Below are 18,122 nucleotides of genomic sequence, written 5' to 3' on the forward strand. Positions count from 1 at the left end.
AAAAGTGTTCCTGGTGTAAAGTGGTAGAAAGGCGGTCTTCCCTGATACTTATTCCAGAGACAGTTCAGGGACTGAGCTCGAAGCATACCCTACCTTTCCCCCATTTAACACTACTTGAAGTTTCCACCTCAGTTTAGGGCTTCATTTAACCTCAAGACTGTGCTTTCAGCCAGGGAGGAGCAAACGAAGGGCATTAGGACCCAGCGATTGTTGTAGTGAGAGAGGTTGAATCTGGATCTCTCAATTTTTCTCTCAAGCTCCCTCCTCTCCCTTTGTCATTCTAGCTGCCTGCCGCCTCCGCAGCGTCCCTCTCGAACTCTCTGTGCTAACTGCCTGCGCTTTAGACTGACAGGGTGCGCAAAGCAATAGGATTAGTTGGGACCTGCCGTGGTGACCCCATGGCATCCCCCAGAACCATAACTGTCGTGGCCCTCTCAGTGGCCCTGGGACTCTTCTTTGTTTTCATGGGGACTATCAAGTTGACCCCCAGGCTCAGCAAGGATGCCTACAATGAGATGGTAAGTGAAGCGAACGGGTGATGAGGAGCGCACCCGCAGGGGATCGCGAATACCTTTCCCCTTCTTTCCTTCCCAATCCGCGGTCCCATCCCCATAACCCCCACCCCCACCACGGACCCTCCTGTCTCCCCAACAACTTTGCAGCTTGGAAGGAGCAGCTGGACGAGAGCGATTTCATTTGTGGGCTATACCAGGAGCATCTGTTCTGGATCTAGCCACTGAATGCTAGTTGGGGGAGGGGTTGCCCAGCGAGTACCCCCTCACATACCCCGAACTAATCCAGGAGGCTGAGACCTGAGTAACACCTGTCACTGGCAGGAACCTTTCCCTTCCCCTTCTTCCAGCACACCCAAAGTCCGGGCAACCAGTCTGCAAGTCTGATTCCTTCCCTTGAAGCTAAGAGTTAGGCAAGCTGGAGTTTATTTATTTTCAGGAAGAACAAAGGGGAAGGAGGGAAAGGGCTGAGGGAGAAAGTGCCAGTAAAAGAAGCAATTTTTAGGGGCGGGAAAGGTATTCCTCATCCCAGACGGAGAGCTGATGGTATTCCCCTAGCAGCCTGGGCGCGTGTCTGTATCCTTGAGACAAAGCAGTCTTGGCCCAAATAAAGGTCGCCGAAGGCTTGCTTCTTCCCCTTCTCTCAAGGGAGGGCTGGATGTTTTGGTTTATTTTGTTTTGTTTGTGGGCTAATCTGCACAATCTGCCAAGTCTGCTTTATCTCTTGCAAAATAGTCTATAATCCCCACCTTTCCTCCTGTGGATGCCCAGGGCCAGGCCCTCTGCAGGTTTTCCCCTCTGCAGAGTTAGAATCACGGAAGGTGACTGGCCAAAACATCTCCTCTGCAACCTGGGGGCTGGGCTGCTCTCCCCAGTTGGGCGTGAAGAGGACTTGTTCCTCTGCCGTGGAGTATCAGGAGACGGCAGGGGACGTTTCCTTTTGGTCTCTCGCCTCTCGCCTTCACTCTGCCTCTTCATTTCCCCACCCCAGCTGAAGGGAACCTGCTTCTCACTATCTGTGCCAGACTTCCAGTAATAAGAGGGAGCCCATTACTGGGCTCTCAAGGTCAAGAAGGAAAGGAGCTTAGGGGAGGAACAGGAAGGGAGAGAGAAAAGAGGCAAGAGGGATGCACCGTTAAGGCTGAGGCAAAGAGGAATGGCCCCACAGGTTAACAGGAATACATAGCAATCCTGGAGCCCACTGAGAGCCTTCCAGGGCCCCTCAACTTGAGCTGCAAATGGATGGAGAATGGAAAATTGTAGCTGCTCAGAAAATGTTTCCAGGTAGCTTTGGTTTTTGTCTCAGGGTTTGATCTGGTGCTTTCCATGTCTCCCTCACCACAGAATCACCCTAGGGTGGGGGAGGGTGGCTGGAACTCAAGGGCCAAGTCTAGTCCCAGTAGAAAATCCTAATGTGTTTCTCCTTCTCCCTTCCCCTCCTCCCAGCATGTTTGACCAGATGGAATTGAAATCAGGTCAAAATGAGTATCCAAGGCAGCCTGCCTTGGGGAGGGGTGGAGATAGGAGGGGAGGTGGGGTAGCAGGAGCCACCAAAGGCAGAGGGACTGGGTGGAGGGGAAATGCCACTATATTTTTGTCTTGGCAGTAGTAGTTTAGTGTTTGATTATAAACAAATGAATTTGCTTTTGCTTTATTTTTCATATACACATATATTAATATGTTTGTATGTGTGCACCTTAGGTATCTTTAAGGTTCCCTTTCCTTAGGAATATACTCTTCTTCAGTATACTCCCTGTCCCCTAGAACCTGTTCAGCTGCTTTAGAGCCCACCCCACGCCCCACAGCTGCACCCTAAGTACAGTGTTAGGCTCTGCAGGCAGTCCAACTAAGATGGAGTCACCGGGAAGCTTTCTACCAGCTTGTCAGGAGCTTACGAGGAGGACCAGCCACAAATGGGTTCGCAGTAGGTTTTTTCCTAGGGAGTGGAGCTATTTCAGTCTAATGAAAGGCAGAAGAAACAAATATGAAGATTTCGTATCGTACAAAGGAACATTTAAATAATATCATACAAACATATTTAAATAATATCATACAAAGTAACCTATTTAAATGACTATAATCTAATACAGTAGTACAGAACCATTGTGTGTGTGTGTATGTGTGCACGTAATTCTATAATTCTATGCTTCTGTGTTCAGGGAAGTCTGGAGGGAATAAAAGAACTATATCTAGCCAGGAGGGAGATTTCACAGAAGCTTAAAGAGGATTTTCAGATTCCCCTTTTCCAGAGTCCCCTCCTGCATTGTGCACTGGGCTCCAGGCTGCAGATGGCTGTCTGGGGTAAGACCCACTGCATAGTGCCTACACTGGTCCAGCTTTATTCTTGAACCCATAGGAAGTGGAGAAAATTCACTTCTAGTACAAAGGAAGTGCTCAATTTATAATTTCTGAATGGATGGGTGAATGAATGAGTCATTGTAGCACTGTCTTGGCTGGTCACCACCTTTCAAATTTCTCTGATTGGCTCTTAATTATGCAGTTCAGGAGTTGGTTCTTGCTTCTTAGAAGGGAGTACAGCCCCTCAGGACCTCAACCCTAGATCAGCTGAGATGAGTGTCTGGGATTTTCTGTTTTCCTTAGGAATGATTCCTCTGCATTGATGGAGTTAGTCATGTATTGACTGCAGTGGCTTTTCTCATAAAATCTCAAGGTGATGGTGTTACATACTATTGTTGTTTTAAGATTATTCTTTAAAATATTTCTTGAGGTAGATTCATTTTATTATATATTCTTATTTTACTGATGGATAAACTGATCCAAGGTCATAGAATAAACTGTTGTTGGAGGATTAGAAACCAAGTCGGTGACTCAGTACTCTCAGTAGAGGAGTCTTTAATGGTTACAACTTTTTTGGATATCAGAACTTACAGCTGATTCTTGAAAATATATAGCACATTCTCTCTTCTTTTTTGTGTCAGTTCAACTGCCCCAGTCCATATCTTGGGTGTTCATTTTACTTTGAAACCGATTTTTCAAATTTAGATTTTTTTTTTCTTTTCTGCCAACTATTTTTTTCTTGTTCTAAAACCATTAGTGCTATGCCTAGGTGTTATCCTCGCCATGAAGAATCATTGCTACAAACCAAACAAATGACTATGAACTTCTTTCCTGTCTCTACTGGTAAAGCCAGGAAAAGTTAGTGGAAATAGTACAGGCTTTGAGTCATACAGGTTTGGGTTCAAATCCTGACAATCTTAGTTCTCAATTTTCTCATCTGTAAAATGAGGATAATAATACCTACCTCAGAAGGTTGTTGTAAATATTAACTGAGATTACATGTGGAAGCATCTGGTACAGTGTTTGCATATAATAGGTGTTCAAAAAAATGTGCTGGATGAGGTGATAATGATAATTGATTCTATTTTGTGCAGTGGATTCCTGGCTAATTTGAATGGCCAGTTTAAGGGATTGAAATCAGGCATTTAGAAGAGCAAGATGTCAGTTTCATGTGCCCTGGTGAACAAACTTTATGCAATCAGCTAATATTGAAAACTCCACACTTGCTGCTGGGTAATGCACAAGTGGATCCCGTGCAGAATTTCCAGGTGCCTCTCTTGAATAGCCCATTTGGTGTGTGTTGGCCCATACCTCCTCTAGATTTGGCAAGTGTTGTTGTAGAGTACTCTAAATCCCATGTGAATTCAACATGACAGACCACTCTCTTGACTAAATAAATGCCTTTATTAACTCACTTGAAATTGGGAGACAGCACTTATAAATGCTACTAAGGGAAATATAACTGGTATTCGGCTCTTTATAGCAGTGGTTCCATCCTGTAAGCACAAGGGGCCACATATGGAATGGTAATAAAACACCAAATATCTTGTCACAATGAAGCCAAGTGATTTGGGCCTTCAGGAAGACAGGGCAAGTCTCTGCTTCCTTGCATCCCCTCATAGGAAAGTTTTGTTGATTCGATTGATTTGCTTATCTATAGTTAAATACTCTCCGGTTTGTATAACCCTGGGGAAACATTCCAGATATGGTTGAGCAGTTTATTTAATGTCCACAGGTGATCTTTTATGCTTCCAATCACTGCCATTAATTGCTTTCCAACTAGGTAATAAGATAGTAATTCACTGATGCTTAGACTGCTCTCTGAGGTAGTACAGTATATTTATTCCCTCAGAGTGGAAGCTGAATCTGAGATGAGAAGTGGCTTTGCCTAATTCACACAGCTAGCCATCCCAAGCTAAACTACATTGGAGCTTATGCCAGGGAACTTGCAGCCTCTCAGTGGCCAAAAACTGCTTGTTTCAGAGTGACCTTTGACTGGCAGTAGAAGTCAGATTCTTCTGCCCTGAAATGAAATCAGGGAGGGATCCACTTTTGTTAGTAGGATCAGGTCTCCCAGCTTCTGCTTTAGGTGAGCATTATATGACAGTGGGAAGTAGAATTGCTTAAAAGATGTTTATCATTCATATGCATATTTGGCAATTAATTATACATGTGATGGCTTTTTATTACATTTAAGAAATGATCTGTGATTCACATATGGCGTTTCAGGAGAATCTTATTTGAGTCAGTAAATTTTGCAGCACTTATAGCTTTATGGTATAAGACAGCAACCAGGCTGAGATTTTTGTCAGTGCCCTCCTCTGCTTTCATATAGGTTATTTTTCCCTGCAAATTTTATCTAAGTATTATATATACTGAAATGTGCACATAAGTGCAAGGAGTTTTCAGCATACTCCTGTGTAACCAGCACCCATATCAAGAAACAGTACATAACCAGTACCTCAGAAAAATCCCCTCATGGCCCCTTCCAGTCACTACCTCCTAAAGGGTAATTAGTATCTTGACTTCCAACAATGTAAGTAAATTTTACCTGCTTTTGAACATTATATAAATGGAATCATGCAGTATATCAGCCAAATTATTTTTTTTTCTTTCACCTAATTTGCATAGGTGAACTAAAGTGGAACAAACTACTTGCCCTCTGTTCCCATTTTGTCCTGATAGCTGCCTTGGATCTGTTATTAATTATAATCAAAGATGAATATTATTCGACAGTTTTGAGCTGTTCAAGTTTAATGTCATTAATATGAGATCATGGACCCTGGGGTGTTGTGAAGAATAAATGACAAAAAAAAAAGGTATGACTAAAAGAGGCTCCATATGCTTTTGACTCATGTCTGAATCACAAGAATGGACCTGCTTGATTCATCCCTATTATCATTAAAATAATTACTGTGGCTTGCAAACGTATGGATTTCTAATTGTGTATCTCATTAATGATAAAATGTGTGTGTGTGTGTTGATGCTATGGTGCTTTGACTAAACGCTATGATTCTTTGACTAAATCTCCAAAATTCTCATTTAATTTACAAAAGGGGAAACCGAGGTAATAAATTACTTAGTAATTCTCTCTAAGCAATTTAGGGACAAAACTAAAATTGGAGTTTAGCTTATCTAAAGAATCCCAGGCCAAGGATATTGCTGGATGATTGCCTTTGATTAAAGGGATTTGAAACATTCTCTTTCCTGCTTCCTTCCCCTAAATGGAAGCTATGGCTATGGGGTCTGGGTCATTGCAATGGAAAGGAAACAGACCTAAAAGAGTGAATTGCAAGAGCCTTTTGGGAGAGTAATTCAGTCAACTCTCTTTATTCTTACTATCAGAACAATTAGTCTTTAGAGCTCTCCTTACTATACACTCAAGATATGTGACACGCCTATTGTTAAAACTGAGGTGGCTGGGACCAAACATCGATGAGACTGGCAATAGTAGGATTCTTTAGATGTCGCCATCCTATTCCACAGGAGAAAGAATAAAGCACCTCCTGTGATGTCAAGACCCCATCTAAGCCCAGTCCTCTCTCTAACAAATTAAACATTCCTTATCTGGAGTCCTGGAGAACAGATGCTATCCGTACCTACTCAGCTTTGAACTAAAGAATTGATGACATGGCTTATCCACATGCAGTTTCTCTTGAAAAAAGGAGGAAAGAAAGAGGCAACAGCTGCATTAAAAATATCCACAGCTGCAGTTTAAGGGGTTAGATAAACAACTGAAAAAGTAATATGGAGTTACACCAAATGGAGAGAAAAAATATCACTGAATTCATAGGAATTTGATTTAAAGACCTGGAATTTGGCCCTGGGCTACATATTCCACTATAGTATACCAGATCATAATCTGTTCTTGAATGATGGGTGGTTAGCCCTGGTCAAAAATGGAGCACTTTCCAGAAGCCACTCAGCCAGCATCTGGAAGGCTTGGTTCTAAAATGACTGTAAGATAACTCTTCTTCCATCCTGTGTTCATCATGTCAGAAGCTTACACTTAGGATTTAGGAATTGCCTCTTGGGAAGCTTTGTGTTACTAATTGCAAATAGACCTTAATTAAAAGTGTTAAGTAAGCCTCTTGGGTCAAGATTTCTTTCCCTAACGTCCCCCTGCTACCATAACCAGAATGCAGAGTGGGAGAGAGTGGGCAAGTGGCATCTAGGTTAATAGTGAGAGGAAATGGGCAGGCTTCTCCCCACTACCAGGTGACCTAACCCTCAGCTCTGCTCTGCTACATGTGGGTCTGGCTGAATTCAGCTCCGGGTTTCACTCTGCCCAGTGGTCAACTTCTCTCCAAATTCCTCTCTGAAAATCCCTGATTTAACCCAAGATGGGAAGAGGGAGGAAGAACAATTAACATTTTGTACTTCTTTATGTGCTCAGGAACAGGATAAGGACTAGAGTGAGGTAAAATTTTAAGTAAAGACAGTATCTGACAGGGATGAGATTAGGAAGAGGTGAGTGAGGCAGGGTTGTGAAAGTGCAGAGTCAGATCCTGCCTTTATTTAAAATTTTGACATTTTGTTCATCACAGATATCATTTACCTTGATCAATGAGTATATTTTCCCTCTTAAATTTTGTACTCAAGGCAAATAGCCTCACTCACTTCACCTTAGTCTCATCCCTGCTCAGGAAAATGAAGTTAAGGGAGGTCAAATAATTTGCCCATGGACACTCAACTAGAAAGTGGCAGAGATGGGATTTGAACCCAAGTCCGTTTGAATCCAAACCCATGCATTTTTCAGTAAACCATCAGTCTTCTAACAGTCCTTACAGAGGATTATCTGTGCCACTCATGATAATTAATCCATGAAATAAGGGTGCATTCACTTGTCCAGAAGTGAATGTTTGTTCCAAACCTAGAGAGTGTGAACACTATTCTAAGCACCAGATGCTTCTGAGAGGTCAAGTTGGCTTTCTGCCCAATTCTTGTAATACTTGTCTTGCATCTCGTGCTTTTAACTGTTTTCTTCTTTCTTTTCTTTTTTAATTAAAAAAAATATTAAAGTATAGTTGGCATACAATATTATATTAGTTTCATGTGTACAACATAGTGATTCTATATTTATATACCTTACAATGTGATCACCACGGTAAGTCTAGTAACTGCTTGTCACTCTACAGTCATTAATAATATTATTGACTATATTCCCTGTTCTATGAGCTATATCCCTGTGGCTTATTTATTTTATAACTGGAAGTTTGTACCTCTTATTCCCCTTCACCTTTTTCATCTATACCCCATCCCCCGCCCCTCTGGCAACCATCAATTTGTTCTCTGTATCTATGAGTCTATTTCTGTGCCATGTATAAGTCAGATCACATGGTATTTGTCTTTCTCTGTCTGACTTATTTCACTTAGCATAGTACTCTCTAGGTCCGTGCATGTTGTCGCAAATGACAAGATTTCATTCGGTTTTTTTTCTGTGGGTTTTTTTTTTTTTTTTTTTTTTTTTTTTTTTGCTGAGTAATATTCGTGTGTGTGTGTGTGAATCACATCTTCTTTATCTATTCATCTATCGATGGAAACACAAGTTGCTTCCATATCTTGGCTATTGTAAATGAACATAGGGATGGGTATATCTTTTCAAATTAGTGTTTTTTGCTTCGTTGGTGAGGATGTAGGGAAAGGGAACCCTTGTTTACTGTTGGTGGGAATGTAAATTTGTTCAGCCGCTATGGAAAACAGTGTGGAGGTTCCTCAAAAAATTAAAAATAGAACTACCTTATGACCCAGCAATTCCATTTCTGGGTATTCTTTTCTTAAAACTCCTCTTGGCCCCTATGACCCTGTCTGTCTTGGTTTTCCTCCTACTTTTCTGACCACACTTTCTTCTGTCTACTTTGTGGACTCGCTTCCTCTCCCCATTTCTTAAATGTCTGTTACACAATTTTTTCCACTGTATACATTCTACCTGGGCATACTGATGACTATCCATTCTGTAGCTTTACCCCAGACCTCTCTTACTGTTTGCCTACCAGACATCTCCACTTAGATATCTTAGAGATACTTCATCTCAGAAAACCCCAAATTGAGTTCCTCACTCCTTCCTGCCCTCTGTCATCCCAACCTGTTCCTCTATGTGCATTCCCAAACTTTTATCCAGGCATCCAAGCCAGAGACCAAAGAATCTTTCTTTACTTCTTTTCCTCAGTGTCCACACCCAGTAAAACATCAAATTCTGTTGATTTTGCATTCAAAGTATCTTCTACTCTGTCCCCTTCCCTCTATCCTTACTGTCATTACTCTAGTCTAGGTCTCTTGCCTGGTCTCCTTGCTTCTAGGCATACCTCTCCCAATCCATCCTCCATATTATTTCCAGAAGGAGCTTCCTTAAAAGCAAATTATGTTACTGCCCCTGGATTATAGGATAAAGTCCAGCTCTACAACACAACATATGTAATTTTCCATGATCTGATTCATATCTATCTCCCCAATCTCATGTGTTCCCACCCTCTCCTCTTCCCCCCAACCTATGCTGAACTAGGGCAGTGTTCACAACACACAAGTCTATTTTGTTTCTCAGGGCATTTGCTCGTCCAGCTTCCTCTGTCTGCAATGCCCTTCCCTTATTGATCTTGCGAACACCTGCTCTTCTTTTAAGAGTCTGCTCTAGCTTTTCTCAGTCTCCATCTAGGGAGACTTGACCATTCCCTCTGCTGTGCCTCCACTATACCCACTACATAATTTTGGTCAGCATTCATAATACTTTATTGCACTTATGTATTTGCATAACTTTTCTTCCTCTTAGAAACTCAAGGTTCAGGAAGGCAGGGCCTTTGAATAATTGATATCTGTATCCAGAGTACCTAGTATAGTGCCCAGCATAAGGAGACACTTAATAAATATTGAATGAATTAATGGATACTTAATGAAAACAAAGTAGTGGGCCAACCCAATAAGACGCTTGATAAAATCTCATCAATTTACTCCAAAATGAGGATCAGGCCACTCTGAATAGTGATAAACATGATTCTCTATTACTCTAAGGTCAACATAATTCTATTACTTTGTAATATATCCAGTGACTCCCTCCTCTGTCCTATGATGTCTTCCTTTGGGCTACAATTGGACATTGTACAGACCTCTATTATATACCACTAACCATGCTGCTTTATAATGCTGTTTATGTATCTGTTTCCCCCCACTAGACCAAGAGCTTCTTGACCCTGTCTTATTCATCTGTATATCTCCATCGAATAATCCATAGTAGGTGTTCAATAAATATTTGTTGAATTAAAATTAATGAACTCGAACCAGGCTAATCAAAGTAGTGTCTTGTAATGGCTTTGGGATTTATCTCAATGACCATGAGAATGATTTTTGTCTTACTATATTTTAAAGATATATAAGGGGCTAACACTTGCATACATTTTTAATTTTCTATTTGTTTAGCACACACTTTAAAAAAATAGATTCCATAAATATAAACTCCAGCTCAGCTGAAGTTTCTGAAGAATCATTAATTCCAAATTAGGTAGGTCCAAATTAGTGAGGCTTTACCATACTGTGCCTTGCCTCGTTTCATTTTTGTTGGCATTCATATGCATCTGGGTTTGGACAAGACAGGCACTAGAAAATGAGGATGTGGGTAATCTGTACCAGTTCTTATGGGCCCGGTGAATTTTCTTTTAAATTTTTAATGTTGTTTATGATTTATAATCAGAAAAAATTAAACTATAAAGCCAAATTCTCTTACCTTTGGTGCTGAGTAATAAGGTTTAAATCACAGGGCTCTTAGCAGATTGCTTGCTTTTTTTCTTAATTACAAGGCTTTTATTTAGGGGGCACAGTAAAAAATGGGACACCCTTGGCTGTTATAGAAAGGGAATCGTGGGGAAGGAGGACCTTGCTTGTGTATTATTCATTCTAATGTTAAAATCATAGTTAACGCAGTGATTTCCTTATGGTATTCCACTCTAGAAACGTGCTTACAAGACGTATGTCCGAGCCCTTCCTCTGCTGAAGAAAATGGGGATCAATTCCATTCTCCTTCGCAAAAGCATTGGGACTCTTGAGGTGGCCTGTGGCATTGTCATGACCCTTGTGCCTGGACGTCCCAAAGATGTGGCCAACTTCTTCCTGCTCTTGCTGGTGTTGGTTGTGCTCTTCTTCCACCAGCTAGTCGGTGATCCTCTCAAACGCTACGCCCATGCCCTGGTGTTTGGAATCCTGCTCACCTGCCGCCTGCTGATTGCGCGCAAGCCCGAAGACCGATCTTCTGAGAAGAAGCCCTCGCCCCCAGGAAAGGTGGGAAATGCAGGGAAAGGCGAGGAGCAGCCCTCCTTGTACGAGAAGGCCCCTCAGGGCAAAATGAAGTTGTCATAGGAAAACAAAAGTGCAAAAAGTGGACCTTCCTGGCAGTTGCCTCCATGACACCCAAAAAGATGTCAGTGTGTGTTTTTCATTTGATTTATTTACCTTGGGGGAGAGGGAAAAATATAATCTGCAAGTTAATGGCCCTATTGGCTTGTGTACACCTATACTCTAAAATGACCTCCCCACATAGACATATGTGCGCCACCTTTAATCACTTCGGGGCAACTCTCACATCTTGCTGCATGTACATGTATATGGCTAACTATTGAAGTGTTTTTTTGAGATGGACTCCAGCAAGCATGTGACTGTGAAATTATATGTGTGGGAAAATGTATTTGCTGTGTGTGTGTGTGCACGCACATGCCAAGGAGAAGGCTCTGATCTTGAACTAATCCTTCATGGGTATCCTTCCCTTTATAGACCAATTTTAGTGAAGACAGAATAAAATAAACCTCCTATAAAGATAATCCTACTTTTGGTATAAAACAAGTGATGTATTCCCATAGGATGGGGGAATCCCTCAATAGATTAAGCTGAAAACTTAAACCTACCACTTTAGGAAAAAGTTCTTTCAATTTGAGACAGCGAGTTACACTCCTTTACTGACAGTTTGAAACTGAAGCAGTAAACTTGTTGCCCAGACGTCTTTTTCGGATTTTCTTAAACCAAAACTGCCTCACTTCCACTATTCTCAGCAGCTAACCAGGATTTGGCAGCTTCTCCACTGCTGTGGTTGAGGGAGCAGGGATTAGTCCTGTTAGAAGTCTGTGAATCTCAAACTCTAGCTGTTCTCTTAAATCATCTGAAATTTGACAGAGGAACTATACCCAGTGTTTCCCTGCCAACGAGATTCACTATTCCAATTGAATCATCACTGAACTTTGCTAGTGCAAGCAGAGATCCAGGTTACCCCCCAAAGTTGTCTCCTCTACACTTCTTTATCATTCCAGGGTGTGGAGTTTGGCTGTGGGAAGGACATTTGATGAGTTGGTTGGATTGAGCAGTATGAAAATTTGCTTTCTTCATTACATATTGCTGTTTCTCCTTGCTAGATGTGCTTTGATGGTTTTAATATTATTGTGCCAGGGATGGGGAAAGGGGTGGGGGGTGTTGTGTGTGGGGGAGTACAAATTATTGTATTTTCTTCAATGTCATTGTTCTTGTTAATTGGTACCTCTCTGTTTTATTTCTCTCGTTCTTTCAAAATAAAAAAAATTGAAATTTGGAGGAAACTGGACAAATAATGAAAATCTGGAAAGCAAGGGTCATATCAAGGGATTCAGGCTTACTTTTTTTCTTTTTTAGTCTTGATGAGGGAGGAGAAGAAAGAGAAGGGGGAGTATAATCACTTAATATTAGTATATGAGGTTGTCAACTTTCCAATATCATTTAAGTTCCCCCAGAGTTCTGTGATGTCAGCACATAAGATGGAAAGCCATAGAATTAGGATCCCAATACAATTTCCAGGTTTGGGGAATTCTGCTTCATTAGGTGATGCCAAGGGAAGGTGGAAGAATTAGTTCAGAGAAAATTGCAGGTGTATTAAATGAAGGTGAACCAGTGTATCTCAGTATATGTGTCCACAAGGTAGCACAAGTTCCAGTGCCACAGACTTCTCACATTAGGCAAGTTATTTCACCACTCAAGGCCTCAGTTTCATCATCTACAAAAAAAGAAAGGGATTGGAGGCTTAAAATTCCTTCAAATTTACATTTGAATCTATGAGATGACTAAAAGTATAAAAAGGACTTTTGAGAAATGTTCAGTTTTACTAGATAAGGAAGAGCAGCTATCATAGAAAATGCTGAACACTCAATTCTCGTGCGTGATTAAATAAGAGTTCCCGAAAGTGCTTTGAACCCATAGAAATATATAATGTGGTAAATAGTCATTTCTGCTGTAGTCTTTCCCAAATACATCAACTTAACAGTTGATTCTTCTTCTCTCCTTAAGACAGCAAAATTTCTTACAGTTTTGCCTACATCTTGCAGGTATGTTTTGGCCTCAAAAAAAAATCAGCTAGAGCTGTTAAATTTATATCTTTCCTCTCTGATTTCCACTCTATTAGATTAAACTAGGCACTAAGCTCAGATATCACACTAAGCCTTTGTAACTGTTTTAGCCAATTTCTTTAAGGTCCATCCATTCCTCAAAATTAGGAATCTTTATGTGTCGACTGGCTTGTTTCTTGCAAGGTGCCACATCTGGCTCAGGACACATGTTTCTAGCAAACTCTGGAAGATATCGGTGCCCATCCTCGGTAATAGGAGGGCAGATCCAGCCTTTCCTCCCACCTCCTAGTTTCACATGGGGAAAATGACAGCTTTAGAGGTCACAGACCCTTTAACCTAAGTCTCATGCCCAGCATGGAAGAGGCAGTCTGTATTGTGAAGTTTGCAGCTTTATATTTTCCTACAAAGTTCCGACATTTGGGGTCAGTCTGGGCAAAATGATCACTATAATTAATCTTGTTAAATTCAAGAATTCAGACACTGCTCTATTTTACGCAAAATGACGAATGTGGACATTATTAGGGCTGTGGGAACGCCAGCCAATCACCTGGCTCCGGCAGCAACGGCCCACTTGCCGCGCGTACCCGGGGCCGGGCGGGTGGGGCCAACGGCAAACTGGAATTGGGTTTGCGTCAGCTTCGGCGCGCGCGCCGCCTCGCGCCGTTGAGTTGTAACCCAACCAATCAGGTTACAGCAGAGCGCGCCGCTCCGCCGGGCCGCTGCCTGAGTCTCCGCGGAAGCGCATGCGCAGGGCGGGGCACGCTCATTTGAATCCTGGAGGAGATGCCTGGGCTCCGGAGATTTGGAGACGGAGAAGCGTTTTAGGTGAGGTACTTTTAAATACCGCGCGAAATAGGGGCCCCGGAGTGAAGGGCATCTCCTGACGTCTGAGCAGGACTATCCTGCAAGATGTGGCTGGGGTCGGGGTTTTCCCCTAGCCCAGGAATCTGCCCAGGGGGTCAGTTGTCGTGGCCAAGTTCGTTCCCTGCTGGGGCAGGCTGTAAAAGGTGGGGGAGGTTCTTGGGAAGGTATGGGACCGGTCAATCGGATGGGGTCAGAAGCTGCTCGCCCGTCCTTCTTTCGTAGGAGCTTAGGAAACAATTTGTAACCTGGAACCTCCCATTGGGTTAGACATACATACTGATTTCTTGCCCTGGCCTCATCTATTCTAGGGAGGTGGGATTGAGTGTCATTCCGACCATTCCTTTAGTTTTTCCCATTTGAAGCCAAAAATTTAGAAGTCCTTCTGTGTTCCTCTTTTAACTTTTCTCTACATCCAATATTTGTCATGCTCTTGCCCAGTCTATCTCCAAAACTTATCATGAATACAATCATTTTCTACCTCTTCCACCGCTGTACCTTAGGCCTAGTTCAGACTGCAGTTATATCTTTTTGGACTTCTGCAAAACCCTTTTAGTCTGTTTCCACTCCTTGACCCCTAACATTCTATTCTCCACACTGCAGCTAAAACGGTCTTAAAACATAAATCAGATGGTATCACTTCTCTCTCCAACACCACTCTCTTCCCCCATAGTTCCCATGATACTTGAAATTCAAACTTACTCTAGCCTTCAGTTCCCAATGTGCTCCTCCCTGGCTGCCTTTCTGACTTGATCTCCCATTACCCTCTACCTTTTTCATGTCCCTAACTCTCCCTCTCCCCACTGGTGTTGCTGCTGTTTCTCTAACACACAAAGCTCTTGCTTTAAGGCCTTGGCAAGTCTTGCTTTTCCCCCTTCATGAAATACTCTTCCACCAGATATTCACAAAGCTGATTCTTTCTTGGCATGTAAATGTCAGTTTAAAGGTCAATCAGAGAAGCTTCCTCTGAACGCTTTTCCAAAGTAGCTCCTCATGCCTACCCTGTTTCTGGGACATCACTGTGTATTATGTTCACTATTATTTACTTATTTATTGACTCTCACCCTGCTCTCCACCCCCATAAGTTTCATGAGAGCAAAGACTTTGACTGTTTATTATCTTATCCCTGGTAACTAGAACTCTACTTGGCATATAGATGATGTTCAGTAATTATTTATTGAATAAGTGAATTAATAGGGAATGTTTCTATTCTGAGAATCCTTAGTTTGCCCACCAGTTTGACTTTTGAACACCGCAGTTTTAACTTAGCACTGACAAAGTAGGGAACATAAAAGATGAAAGCAAAATCAAGGAGGGGTGAAGAAAAATAGGGGTGATTTGAGAAAGTAAGATTGAGTTCATGAGATGGCTTTGTATTGGACTCGTTTATGTGATATAATCATCTTAAGAGAACTGTACTCTTATTGGTTTTAGTTTTTGTTTTTGTTTTTCTCTATAAGAAGGCCAATTCAGTTCATGACTGTTACCTTGGAGAGTTGTTTTTCTCTCTTCTTATTTAGGTCCAGGGCTTTCTGAGAATGTTAACCTGTAGGTTTCATTGCCTCTATTGTTGACAGTTTTTCGTATTGTTTTTTATTGAGTACTTGTTTTATGCTAGGTACTGTATCCTAATTGTTGGGAATACAGGCAGATGTCGCTGTCTTTGTGGAGCAAAAAGGCAGTTTGGCTGATTAATGGTAACTTGACACTTGTTTCTGTATAGAACATGTGCAGTAATGTCACCTCAAAAGAGAGTTAAGAAATCTCAGACACCAAAGAGAACTTCACAAGGTAGTAATAGTTATCAGACTAATCTCTTGGCCTGGAAACTAAAAGAGGACCTAAGCAACTCAAAGAGCATCTCAAAACATGAACAAAACAATTCAGTGGAAGATTATGAACATGCCGATGATGAAGCAGAAGATGCTCTGCAAGTAGCATTGAGATTCTTTGAGAAAGGTAAGATTGTTTTCCTTATGAAAATCCTATTTCTGTGAAAATATTCTAGACTTTTTTCTTAAGGAATTTTAAAGGAAAGCATATTTTTGCTCACTCATGCTTTTGTTTATTTAATAGACTAATTGACACATAGTACATATCAGTATTCTAGGTACTGGGGCTGCAACAGCAAAGCACGTTCCTGGCAGAGCAGTTTCCAAACTGCTGCACGTTGGGATTAACTGAGGATCTTTAGGAAACATTGATGCCTGACATCCACTCTTAGACAATCTGATTTTATTGGTATGGGATGCAACCTGGGCATCGGTATTTTTTTTTTAAGGCTGCCAAGGTGATCCCCATGTGCAGCAAAGTTTGGGAACCGCTTCCCTAGTCATAACAGCTTATTGTCTTAAGTTCAGTACTTTAGTTTAGAGAGCAGAGATGCCAGGGCAGGGTTCAGTTTTCCTCACTGAAGGTGCTGTTGCTATTAAATATTCTAGAGTTTTAAAGGTTTTGAAGAGTTTTTAGGAAGACATTTTATACATGAAGCTATTTCTTTAAAGTATCTTGAGTTGTAATTATTGAGGCTGAGGACTGAAAGAATTTTAGAGGCCCCACTGTTTAATATGGTTCCTTTTTCCAGGTCCCTTTAAAACTTCACGGAGTAAAGATAAAACCTTGGAAAAACACTTGAAAACGGTGGAAAATGTGGCTTGGAAGAACGGGTTAGCTCCAGAAGAAATTGACGTTTTATTAAATGTGGCACTCAGTGGAAAATTTGGTATGTCAAGGGGGTACATTTGTCATCAGTATGCTGTTGGTTTTGACTTCCAGACTTTGAATTAGATTGTTTGTTGGACTCAGTTGCAGTTCTTTATTTTTACTATTAATATTCTCTTTGTAAAACCAAAACGGGCCTTTCTTACATTCAAACTACCTTATGAGCCAAGTTTCTGTGTGCATATGCTGACAATGGCTAGTTATCACATATATAGAGGGTGTCAAAAAAGGTATACACATTTTAAGAAAGGAAAACTATTAAAATTGTAATACTCAATATATACTGATAACAAAAGATGAATACAAGTCACATTTGACTTCTGCAGTTACAAGAGGTGCTCAAAGTGGTTACCATCAACATCCAGACACTTCTGATTATGGTGAAATACTGCTTGAGCAATGTTGAACCAGAGTGTCCACTTGTATACTTTTTTTGGCACCCCTGTATTTATGAATAAAATGTGTAGACTCTTGTCGCAAAATACATTGGAACCATTTTTTATTATTTCTGTGAAGAAGCGTAGATAATAATTTAAACCATGTTGCTGGAAGGCACCTTAAGACATCACTTGGTGTACTTCATTGCCTTTGGGTTCACTTATCTCTGACAAGTCCCTGTTGATGCTGTCTCCATTACAGCATCTGTGACTTTAACAGTCAAGATGCTTTTTCTTTGTACAAATGGTTCCTTTCCTGTTCCAAGTTCATTTGGAATGGGAGTGGAAGTGGGGTTCTTAGAAAGAAATAACATCTGGTCAGTATTCTTTTTATTTGAGAAGAATGTTTTAACCTATTCTCATCCAAATTCAGACTTGGCAGTTGTTTTAGACCCTGTACATCTTCATTTTAAAGGTGAGGAAACTGAGGTCCAGAGTAGTTAAAGAGACTTGTCTAAATGTCAGAGCTAGAACTGGGGAACTCAGATCTCCTAACTCTTCTTTTAGTGTTTATACTGCACCATACTGCTTCTGGGTTTTCTACTTTTTTTTTTAAGACAACTACCCAAACTGGATGCTTTATATACTATTTCCTGGCCCTTGCATATTGGGTTCCTTGTGTATACCCTAGTCATGTTTTCAGGGGTGTGTATCCGTGTGTTTTAAATCAACAACACATTACTAGCTGAATTCAATATATGATTCCCAGGTATATTCTCGCTTTTACCTGATTAGTTCTCTGTGTTTTCCTAGAAAATTAAATTTGACCTAATGAAATTGGCTCTTATAAGTGTTTTCAGATTGTTCAGTTCTAACATCTTTCCAGGAATCCATGTTTAACTGATCAGTGTCTATCGAGAACAATTCTCCCTCTCCCTTCTACCCTTAAAACATGTATAGAATGTACAGGTGTTTTCTATTCTGGAATTTCTCTTTTTTGCTATCTC

General features: G+C 41.2%; 2 protein-coding genes across 4 annotated transcripts in view; both read left to right on the plus strand.

Moving 5' to 3' along the window:
- Nucleotides 1–266: 266 nt before the first annotated feature.
- TMEM35A (transmembrane protein 35A) lies at nt 267–12,376 on the plus strand. The gene is made up of 2 exons (XM_019716609.3): nt 267–518; nt 10,749–12,376. The coding sequence occupies exons 1-2, from the start codon at nt 399–401 to the stop codon at nt 11,151–11,153; spliced, it is 525 nt and encodes a 174-aa protein (XP_019572168.1). The 5' UTR covers nt 267–398; the 3' UTR covers nt 11,154–12,376.
- A 1,497-nt stretch (nt 12,377–13,873) lies between these two features.
- The window catches only part of CENPI (centromere protein I), a 54,824-nt gene continuing 50,575 nt past the window's right edge, over nt 13,874–18,122 (plus strand). The window contains exons 1-3 of one of the 3 annotated variants that reach the window (XM_019716681.3): nt 13,874–13,981; nt 15,741–15,976; nt 16,602–16,739. In XM_019716681.3, coding sequence (XP_019572240.3) covers nt 15,754–15,976; nt 16,602–16,739 — 361 coding nt within the window. In that variant the 5' untranslated portion in view covers nt 13,874–13,981; nt 15,741–15,753. Of the gene's footprint in view, nt 13,982–15,726; nt 15,977–16,601; nt 16,740–18,122 lie in introns of all 3 variants that reach the window. The other 2 variants (XM_088795295.1, XM_088795296.1) reach the window with 2 other exon arrangements.

The sequence above is a fragment of the Rhinolophus sinicus genome, chromosome 18 (genome assembly GCF_057876585.1).
Source record: "Rhinolophus sinicus isolate RSI-liver-muscle chromosome 18, RSI-T2T, whole genome shotgun sequence".
NCBI lineage: Eukaryota > Metazoa > Chordata > Mammalia > Chiroptera > Rhinolophidae > Rhinolophus > Rhinolophus sinicus.

Coding starts and splice junctions, on each gene's coding strand:
- TMEM35A (XM_019716609.3), top strand. CDS start 399: ATGGCATCCCCCAGAACCATAACTGTCGTGGCCCTCTCAGTGGCCCTG. Junction 519..10,748: donor AGGATGCCTACAATGAGATG/GTAAGTGAAGCG, acceptor ATTCCACTCTAG/AAACGTGCTTACAAGACGTA.